This window comes from Trypanosoma grayi (assembly GCF_000691245.1).
Source record: "Trypanosoma grayi strain ANR4 Tgr_472_V1, whole genome shotgun sequence".
NCBI classification, from domain to species: domain Eukaryota; phylum Euglenozoa; class Kinetoplastea; order Trypanosomatida; family Trypanosomatidae; genus Trypanosoma; species Trypanosoma grayi.
In genome coordinates this window covers 379-10,514 of record NW_008826091.1, presented here as the reverse complement: position 1 = coordinate 10,514, position 10,136 = coordinate 379, and the positions used below count along the sequence as shown (strand labels likewise).

Below are 10,136 nucleotides of genomic sequence, written 5' to 3'. Positions count from 1 at the left end.
CCAGCGCCCCTGAAATGGCGTGGGGGGCATCCGGGCCACATTTCCCCCATTAGGGAACGCACAACCCGATAAGCCCCCCGATTTCCCGCCGCGAGAAAAACCCACAGCAGGCTTTTTGCAAATGCCGCCTGGAAGAAAGACCCCTTGGGGTAAAACAAAAATAAAGCAGCGGCGCCCTCATTAAACGCGCCGGGCCGCCGAAAAACGTGACGCTGCGGGGCCCCGCTTCGCGATTCTGTTTGGCGCCCCCGGCCTCTGGCCACGCGGAAAAGGCCGCGACAGACCAAACGCCCCCCAAAAAAACACCGCCGCCGCCGCCGCCGCGGCGCCCCCCGTTTAGGGTTTGGCCGAAGCCGCCTGTGTTATTTCCGCCTTCGCCCTCGTCACGCCCCCCCCCCGCAATGCGGAGGTTCGTCCCAGGCCTTCCGCCACCGAACCGCTGGGGAACAAATGGCGACCCCCACCTTTTCTGAAGGAACCCGCGCCTTTGGGGTCAGCCAGCGCCTGATCTTATCCAGGGGAAAAGCGCCCGGGACAGCGCGTTGTGGGGGCGGGCGCCCCACCCGCTCCGCCACGCGAAGCCAAGAGGGCAGGAGCAGCGCGCCACAAAATGCCACGACTCTAGAAAAAGGCACCGTGTCCCGCCCCGCCGTGGTGTCACCGACGGGCCCACGCCACTGCGGCCTAGTGCCCCCCCCCCAAACACACACGCCGCGCCAAAGACGCTGCTGCACTGGATTTGTCGCCGCGCAGTTCAATACCGGAACCGCGCTTCGAGCGAGTTCCATCACACCGACGTATCTGCCAAGCCGGTTCGCCAAAAAAAGCCGGGATGGCGTTCGGCTGCTGCCGCCGCCGCGTGGCCCAAGGCTCCTCCCCGGATCGTGGGCCCAGGCATGCTTTGCTGTCGTAAATGTTAGGGGAAAATCTGCTTTTGGGGCTTCGCAATTTATTTCCGGCGGCCGGCAGTGACCTAATCGAGTTGCAGTGCCAGATTGTCAAGTTCAACTGGCATGTCCTCGCTGATGAGAGTTTGTTCTCGTCTTTCTATTCCCATTGAAAAATCGAAGACTATTCAAAATATAGGTCCCTTTTGTTCTTATGCTGGGTGCATCCGCGTGAATGCTGGAACGTCGTTGGTCTCTATTACCAATGGCACAATGCGCAGCCAGTAAGCCAAATCGAGACTATTGGCGACTGCATTTACCGACACCAATGGTAAGGGAAGCATGCCTCTAGTGCCCCTTCGCAACCCCGGAATGTTACCCGCACCTGTTGTGAATACGGGCGCTGCTAGTATAGAGAGCGGTTGTTTTCTGCCGCCTGAACTGAATAAAGTGTGGAAAAGAGTGGCGCAATCGAGCGCATACGGACACACACTTGGCTTCCTTCAATGCGCGGTGTTAAACAATTGATGGCCACAGAAGCCATTCCTTCTGAGGGTGAGGGCCGTTTTAGGCCTATAATAATTATCCGGCGCAATCCGCCAAAAGAACCGGATAGCCCTTCCCCCGTAAACCTTTAGCGGGTCACAGCAATACCTTTACAGATCAAAACCGCTTTTTGCTTCGCGGAAAACGTCTTTTACCTTATTTTCTCTTGGCCACCCACATTACGCCACACCACTCAAGTAAATACGGAAAACAACAAACACAAGGAAGAATTTTTTTCTTTTGAAGACAAGCAACCAGGAGACTAGCGGATATACCCATTATCGACACAACAAGTCCTATAACCACTTCGTCTGGAAATTTGTTGCGTTTGCATAAGACATGATGAGGTTAAAGTGTCTTAAATAGTTTTTAATCTAAGTATCACCGGCCGTACAAGGCACATTCTGAAATAATATTTTTTTTTGGTTGTATACTTTTTGAAGCGTAACTTTCCCACATTACCCCCACCCACACCAAAGCAACACCAGAAACCCTTTAAAGCGGGACAGCCCAATAAGTTGTTGTTGTTCCACGTGCAATTTTACGACCTGTTGTCGCCGCCTGAAGGAGGAGGGGGAAAATACATTTGCGCACATCTGCCGTGCCAGGGCAGATTATGTGAGACTCAGTGGCGGAGAAACCCACCCACACCCACTAAAACCTCTTGATCATGAAGATCTTTCAACATACGGGCATAGGCGACACTAGTAGCACGGCGTTCCAGAGGAGCAGTCTTCGGTTGGGTCCTCCGCTTCTTCCCTGGAAGACAGTTGCATTTTATCCGGACCATGACACAGTTCCCTGGAGAACTGTAGCGTATGGCATTGGATTCCCCGTCCGATAGATCAGGTAATCGACCCTGAAACTTATTGTTTGGTAGCGTGTGTTTCCCTGCAGTCTCTCCGTTCAGACACTTTACCCATTACAAGGCGCGCCTTATTTGTAAGGTACTTAACTCCGCTATCCGAATAAGTAGCGACCGTATCACGGCGCAGGCCGAACTAAGCCGGATTCAGTGCTGCAGGTGTGGAAATTTAGCTTCCTAAGTAATGAACTTAGTCCCAGACCTTGGCGCCAAGATGAGGCCTTTCCACGATACGAAAGAAGAGTGCTTTTTACATTTAGTTCGTTATGAATGCTGAACTTTTGACGCACTGCAAGAGTGCCTGAGGATTCGAAAACCAGATGGTATAGGGATTCTTGCGGCCCTTCTTCCGCGGAAGAAGAAGCAAGCTGGCTTTGCGGTAGCAAAGAACGGTGTCTCGCACTAGTGGTCCGATGCCGTATGCCATCAGGGAGATGCGCGCATCCATTTCTGTACTGTGAGGCGCTTTTTCTACTAGGGAAGATTGCTTCGCAGTAAGCATATTTGTGTTGAGGCGGGGGAGGCGGTCGTTCCAGACCAAAGGACTTGCAGTGGTTTTTCAGATTTGTGAAACCACGCAAGGTAGCCTCACAGTATGGGCATTTTTCCCTTTGTTGAGTCACGGCTGGTTAGTGCATCGTGAACAATGCACCCATCACAGTGATTGGCAAAATGACCACTCCACCCGGTGCAGTTAGATCATGCATTTCATGCATAGGGGCGGGGCGTGCTGGAGATAGATTGAAGAAATGGCACTGGCTAAAGCAGTCCCTCACAGACCAGTGCAGGCGCCCCTAGAGCTTGGACCACCCACATCTTACACGTGCACGATGTGCCAATTCTGTGCAGTCAAGGAATTTATTTGTTATGGGATGCTTCCCACTGAGGTCAGAGGGTTTCGTGCCGCACAGGAGTTAACAGTGAGTTTCTTGACGCATTTTACGCCCCCACTCTCTTGTGAGGCGAGTGGCAAAACACGTTGGTATTTCTCTGTGCCATACAATTTCTATTCTATCTTGAGTGTGACGACCTGTAGTCATGGCAAGTGTGGCATGCTGGTCTGCTAGGTCACGTGCGTGTGCTACACAATATCCGCAACAAAACTGGCAGGCGAATTGACCATCCTACTCGCATCAAAATTTACATCTGGTGTGTTGTATGCTCTTTGGCTATCGGCGAAGCGTTTTGAATTGCCTGGTGCAATGTGGCCGCCGGAGATCCCACCAGAACCTCCTCCCCGCCTGAGGCCAAAAAACTACAACACCCGCGACGCAAGTAAGCCCGAATCCGATCGCAAAAAAGCGCGAGGAGAATTTGCTTGGTATCTATTCCCGGCGCAGTATTAACCACAAAAATAGCCAAAACGGCACCTTCACTGCTTTGTGCTACCTGTGGTGCAAAACGCAGAGCGTAAACGCTCATGGGTGTGAGAGGCAGTGGTGCTGTAGGGAAGGCGAAAAGCCGGCCATTCAAATGCAAATGCTGTGGGTTCCGAGGCCTGGCTAAGGTGCGGATGCCCCCCCCCCCCGCACCTGTTCCAAGCATCGCCGCCCAGAAGGGTCATCACGCACAGCGCAACCACGACACAAAGCGTGCCGTACGATATGCCAGAAAGCAGTGACACTGCTGAAAGAATAACTATCCACATGAAATGCAAACATCCCGATGGACTGGCCAAAGGGGCCCAAGAACAAGACTGGACCATACCGAAACCCCCAAGGCGATCGAGAGAGAGAAATGAACACCCCGTTCAAAAGCAGCCGCAATAAAGCCGAAACAAACCGATGGGGCATTATCGCACATTCCGAAAGCATAAAAGAGAGAACGCTTCCGTAACCGCAGATTCGCCGATAAGGGAAAGGGAAAACGCCTTGCCGCCGCTGCGAGGGCAGAAGGGGGAAAAAACAACGCGCTTCGGGCGTAGCATGGTTTGGTCGCATGGGCCAACCCTGGCCACACTGCGGAAGTTTCTGGGGGAAACGGGGTGCCCGCAAGGGAAAATGCTGGCGGCAAAAGGGCGATGCCCCTGCGGGAATATCCCATGTTAACTTTCTATACCCGACGTGGGGAATCAGAAGTGCGGAGGGCATGGGCCCACAAGGTGCCGCATGGTTAGGCATAGATTCGGGCCGGGCGCTGCGAAACGGAGCAAACGCGCACCTTGCGAAGACACGGGCCTGCACTTATTGGGCTGTCCCGCTATAAAGAGTTTGTGGTGTTGCTTTGGTGTGGGTGGGGGTAATGTGGGAAAGTCATGCGCCAGAGAATGGTCACGTCCTCGCTTTTCTCTAGCAGAGGCAGTTTGAAAAAGAGATAACGAAACAGCTGTGTTATCATTTTTCCCTTCGATCTGCATTGGTTTATGCCCTGAGTTTTACGGCAAAACAAGATACTTTCAAAACCTTATATTTTACCCCTACTTACGGCACGGGGGTGCTCAAAGCGTTTTTAGCCCGCCTCCCGCGCGGGGCTTGGAGGGATGGGTTGGGTATACTTTCTAAAACTTACCCTTAGGAGGCAGCTGTGCGAGATAAAATAATATGAAAAGAGCAAAATCAATACTGTATGAACGGAGGCTTAGACCATTCTTTTCGCAACCTCGCAACAAAAAACCGCGTATTAGATTTCCCGGGTACGGCCCATCGCACGGAAGTTGGCCTACCCAAGCCTGCATAACTTAGGTGCTTCTTTCGCCAAGTGCAGTGCATCGAAATTCCCCTATAGAATTTTCTTCAGCAGCGTTGTCAATAGACAACGCGCGCGCATATTGCAAGAGACCGCTACTTCTCCAGCACGTGTTGTCAGCGGAATTGGCGGGACGATAAGCCTGGAATCTGCTCTCCTGGAAGCAAACATCCGCCCATTGCACATTACCTCTCTACGGGCGAGGCTCTGCATTTTTGATAAGTGATGTATATTTGCTCCGGATTTGATAGTAAGACCACTGTCAGAACTACTTCCCGCTCTGGTTTCCGCATGTCGCCAATTTGCCAAGTTCATTTATTTGTCTTTCTGGACACATACATCAAAGACTTTCATATCAGTGAATCGGCACCACGCAAAAAGGGCGCCTCTTTTGGAGGTTGCTTCCTCGCGGCTCACCTCCTCGGCATACAAAGGAATAATTGGAGTAGGCTTGCCAAAAGATAACTTCACAGCTGACGCAGAAGAGCTAATAAAAGAAAACGCGCTTTGAGCCAACAGCCGCTAGAGACACATCGGCGCCGTTTGTGGGCACTCGTGGCGCAGGGCGGCATCGACGCACCCCTACTGACAGGAGTTGGAATGCCGCTTTCATTACTTGATTCCTCGAAAGTCAGTGAGAAAGCTAGCCTAAACTGGAAAACATGCCCTTGTAGCCAACCTGCGAAACCGTGTGCGATACGACTGGCCCTAGAAAAACAAGTCACCCCACGCATCCACCACATCACGAAAAGGCTTCTTGTAGCGACGGGCGGCCAGTCCACCCTAGCAGCCTTAAAAAAGGAACTGCGCATCTCAACTGACTTGAGAGGCAACCGAATCTGGAACCACCTCTTAACTTTACGGCGTGGGGTATAATCAATTCATCTACAGTATTGTTGCGGGAATTGTAGAATACGCGCACATGGTCTAGCAGATCAATGTGCCATACAGACTACGAGCAAGTTTGTATACAGAGAACTGCATCGCATCACTATGGCGCACATACCCGCTGGCACGCTTCACTGCGCAGTTCATAAATAGCTAAAGCACAGCACACATCAAGATATCCATCGTCACCCCCCACACAGTATTAATCCCTCTGATCTTAATAGGAAGACCTCATTATCAATGAGTTTCTTGATCGAACAGAATCCCTACACCTTGCACGTGCAAGGTGCAGGGGGTCTAAACTCGAAGCCCACCCACATGGTTCTGGGAGAGATTGCTTAGCCAGTGCTACTTCCGCAACGTCTCTCCAGAAAAATTTGCAGACTTCCACTCAATACGTGGGTCAACTGCTCCGGGCGAAGTGGCCAATCTACCGATTACTGCGGGTGATGTGCCCCTTAAATGAAGCAACAATCCGTAAATTTGTGAGGAAGAAAGAGCGGCGCCTCACACTTCCGTTTCGATGCCTCAGAGAATCGAGAAAAAGCTCGCGTCACATTCTGTACTGCGACACGCACCTTCGACGCAGGAAGAGCGCCTCGCAGTGGCCGCATATTGGCCCAGAAAAAAGAGGTAGCTAACCCGGTTTAAGGTGCTTAACTGCCATTTCTCATGTATCAAAAACCTAGAAAGGCAGTCTGACAGAATGGGCATTTTTCTACCACATAAGTCAGCGTGCCCCCTTGCAAAGGCATGTGGTTTGCAAGTGCCCTGCACCACTGACTCTTCAAGAAACCCAGCGACACGGCAGTGCGACCATCGCTGAACATTGACAACCACCTATGTAATAAGAACTCCCCCATGTAGCAGTTCCGTCGGTACGAGAAACCTTTTATCTTTAAACGCCTACCTCTTAGAGGCGGAGATGGTTTGGTGCAGCCAGGCGTTCCGGTAAGAGAAAAAATAACAACCGGGCAGCCGACCCGGCCATGGTGAAACAGCGGTGCTGCCTCTGGGTTGCTTGCGGGCCTTTGTATTCTAGACTTTTTGAGAAAAGGATGTGGTTCTATTGAGTTACGCTATCTGTATGCATTTGGCGCGTTGGGCCGCCGCATTCGCAGTAGCCAGCTGTAGCGGTGAGATGTGGCAGCGCAAAAGGAAGCCAGTGACGCTTCCTTGTCGGAAGTGTGGCTGGGGGAATTTTGCCTAGGGTTTCATATTGTACCTGTATGCGTGCCTTGCGGTATTGTAGTTCTGATAAAAGGCTTAATAGCTTGCACAACATTGGGCCTGCTACCCGTAGGGGGCCTGCTACCCGTAGGGGGCCTGCTTGGAGTGCCATGCGGAGTGGCAGGTGCTAGGCGAAGACGGGGACTGTGTACGATCAGGTGCCGCGACGGGGAGTGGTTTCCAGCAAAGTCCGCAGGCCAACTTTTAAGGTGATAACTTATTTACAGTAGCTGCACTCTCTTAGTCCAGCACTTACCTTATCTCGAATAATGAAGTCCACGTTAAGATAAATTATGGCTGCTTTCGCCGGATTTTATTCCAAAAACGACAGAGCCGCTTTCCCATAGTTCGTGGTGGTGCTGCTTGGGTGGTGTAGAACCTTTCCTGCGGAAGCGTCAGGAAATCGACCTGGTGCATGTTTGAAGCTTGACACCTTCCAGGTCCGCAGCGGTTAGACCCTCGAGCTGTGTGTGTGAGGGGGCTCCGGATGCCCATCGCAGCGCGAAGGGCGTTTGGAGCGGCACCCTGGCTTCAAGATGGGGACCTGGGTATTGCGCCACGATGGTAGCATACAATTGTCTTGCGGGGCGATCGGTCGGGTATACCACTTTTGCGCTGTCACGCGCAGCTCCCCCTCGCGTTTCGCACAAGAGCATATATTTAAAGCTACGGGTTAGTGCCGTTGTACTTAGCGGCTGAAGGTTGGCTTCGGGTAAAGCATGTTCTGTACAGCTGACTTTGGGATGCCGGTAATCATTGTACAGGCTTTGTATTGCCCAGCATCGCGTGCGGATCGCGAGGTGAGTGATCGGTCCAAGTACCATACCTCTTTACCATAACTTGCTTCGGCGTGCACCAGGGCCAACTAGAAGGCAGTCAATGTGTCTTGCTTTGGTCACCAGCTGCGCGATGAAACGGTTTTTAGCTGCATGGGCCGTTGGCGGCCCTGCTTCTGCAGGTGGGCTCTGTGTGGGCCCATGCCGCTGTAACTCTGGAACGCGATTCTCAGCGTAGCTGGGAGCCTCTTCATGGTGACGGGTGTGCCGCTGTAGAGGAGAGCAAGGGGGTTTATATTGTTCGCCCTAGCGAAGGCATGCCTTGTTTTGTGCGCATCCGCCTCCACGAGGCATTGCTTTGTTCAGGGTGCCGTCGCACCAAGTCCCTGCTGTAGGGTTGTGGCCATCATCTCTGGGTCGCTGTGTGGGGCAACCGGGGTGAAATCATTTCACTAAGAAGTTGTCCAGTAACATCGGGGCTTCAGCCCATCGTATGCTGAAAGAATTCATGGGAATTATAATCATGAGTCTCCCAAGAACCGTACCTTATAGGACTCCTTACGAGAAGGACGCTGGAGAGGGGTGCGTCCTGTTTGCGCGAACTAATGCTGCTGTCCTATTGCGCCGAAAGNGTGCCTACCAACGCGCGATGTGTTGTGATATTCCAAATCGGTGCATTTCGAGCATCATTTTATCATTATATACCGTGCTGAGTAAATTAGTGTAATCCCCTAACGCTGCGGCTGTTCTGCCGCCAGGGGTCAGGCGATGCATGGCCGCTCAAAGGTAAATGGCTGGTTCAATGTGGAGTGGGCTTGTTGGAACCCGGACTTTTTTAGCATAAGGGGGCCCCTATATCATCACCGCTAATGCGTTCTGCAATTGTACACCCTGTGGGTTTGAAGAGGCCACCTGTGAGCTTTACTGGCCTGTGCGGCTCTATGCGAATCGCTTTTTTCCCCTGTTTGAAAACCAGGATTGCGAACCTTTTCTTCAAGCCTTGCGGAACTACGCCAGTGCGCAGATCCTTCTTGAAGAGCGTCAGGACAGAGTGTTTCGCACATTTTCCAAGGTGTCGCAGTGCCTCTCCATGTATCATGTCGGGTCCCGGTGCGGATTCAAGAGGAAGGGAAAGCCGGCCGCAATCGAGTTCAGCCATTGTTATTGGTTGAAAATCCTCATCCCTTGTTTTAATTGGGGGCAGGGAATAGGATCGCGCGCATCTCTACGCTATTGCGGCATACGTGAGGGCCAGGTGGTTTATCTGTTGGGGCTTTGAAACCGCAACCCCATCTGACTTGGCAAATGTTTTGCGGGGGGGGTTTATGCGCGCCGCATGGTGTGCCGGCCATTGCCGCCCGGCGCCTCCAGGTTCGAGCGGGGCGTGCGCCACCGGCCAGTGGCAAATGCGCGAAGAATTTATCTGCGTCTAATGTTGGGCCGCTGAATGGATTAAGCGTGGGGGGTTGCGCGTCGGGTTTCCTGGCGGTTGCCTTATCAAAGTCGGCCAGCTCAGGGGTCCAGAACGGGGACTGGCGTCGATTGCCCTCCGGCACTGCTGCCTTTGTGGCAAGCCGTGTGCCAGATGTGATGTGCTTCTCTATGGTGTCTATGCGATTCATGCCTCGTTTTAGCTTGCAGTGTGAGTTGGTCAGTGCGCGGAACTTCGACCAGTTTGCCTTCTTCCATGTAAGCAAGGTCTTATAGATCCGCGGCGCTTCTAGCGGAGTGTCATCCTCGCCCACCTGGACAGTATAAGTAATGATGTAGTGGTCGCTGTCGGGGGTGGGTCGCGCTGCCCAATCTGTCACTGCGCAGCCTTTTGCCAGTGTTACATCTGGCGCGGAGCCTCTATGCCTCTCGGTGTACCGTGTCCTATTTCCAGTGTTGGCAATGAGGAACTCATTATCAATGCACCATTGCACGATGGTATCACCTCGAGAGTCAGGCGGGACTTCGTAGTCCCATGCCAATGCGTGTGCGTTGGGGTCTGCGCCTATGAGCTGTGACCCGTCTGTGTTTGCGTTGGGTTGATCGAGGTCCTCCGGAGTGATTTTGGCCGACGCAGCAGGGAGGTGCAGCGAGAAAAAAAAAAGGACCCAGAACCCTGACTGTGCGAGCGTTCATTTCAGTCGGTTTCGGCATTTCTTCTAATTGGTTTTGTCGCCCCCGTCTAGCGCTCCGAACTAATGGTGCCACAAAAAGGATATCATGATTGGTGCGTTGGTCGGTTTGGGTTTGCGTGCCCGCTGTCCTAAA

At 52.6% G+C, this 10,136-nt stretch overlaps 5 protein-coding genes across 5 annotated transcripts; 1 reads left to right on the top strand and 4 right to left on the bottom strand.

Annotated features, from left to right (window-relative positions):
• Positions 1 to 3,438: 3,438 nt before the first annotated feature.
• DQ04_04721040 (hypothetical protein) lies at positions 3,439 to 3,843 on the bottom strand (the record flags this gene model as incomplete). Its single annotated transcript, XM_009313752.1, has 1 exon — positions 3,439 to 3,843. One exon carries the CDS (start codon positions 3,841 to 3,843, stop codon positions 3,439 to 3,441), a length of 405 nt encoding a protein of 134 aa, XP_009312027.1.
• A 93-nt stretch (positions 3,844 to 3,936) lies between these two features.
• DQ04_04721030 (hypothetical protein) lies at positions 3,937 to 4,341 on the bottom strand (the record flags this gene model as incomplete). The annotated part of the gene is made up of 1 exon (XM_009313751.1): positions 3,937 to 4,341. The coding sequence occupies one exon, from the start codon at positions 4,339 to 4,341 to the stop codon at positions 3,937 to 3,939; it is 405 nt and encodes a 134-aa protein (XP_009312026.1).
• A 3,155-nt stretch (positions 4,342 to 7,496) lies between these two features.
• Positions 7,497 to 7,925, bottom strand: DQ04_04721020 (hypothetical protein; the record flags this gene model as incomplete). The annotated part of the gene is made up of 1 exon (XM_009313750.1): positions 7,497 to 7,925. The coding sequence occupies one exon, from the start codon at positions 7,923 to 7,925 to the stop codon at positions 7,497 to 7,499; it is 429 nt and encodes a 142-aa protein (XP_009312025.1).
• Positions 7,926 to 8,712: 787 nt separating this feature from the next.
• Positions 8,713 to 9,036, bottom strand: DQ04_04721010 (hypothetical protein; the record flags this gene model as incomplete). Its single annotated transcript, XM_009313749.1, has 1 exon — positions 8,713 to 9,036. One exon carries the CDS (start codon positions 9,034 to 9,036, stop codon positions 8,713 to 8,715), a length of 324 nt encoding a protein of 107 aa, XP_009312024.1.
• Positions 9,037 to 9,182: 146 nt separating this feature from the next.
• Positions 9,183 to 9,584, top strand: DQ04_04721000 (hypothetical protein; the record flags this gene model as incomplete). The annotated part of the gene is made up of 1 exon (XM_009313748.1): positions 9,183 to 9,584. The coding sequence occupies one exon, from the start codon at positions 9,183 to 9,185 to the stop codon at positions 9,582 to 9,584; it is 402 nt and encodes a 133-aa protein (XP_009312023.1).
• Between the last annotated feature and the right edge of the window lie 552 nt (positions 9,585 to 10,136).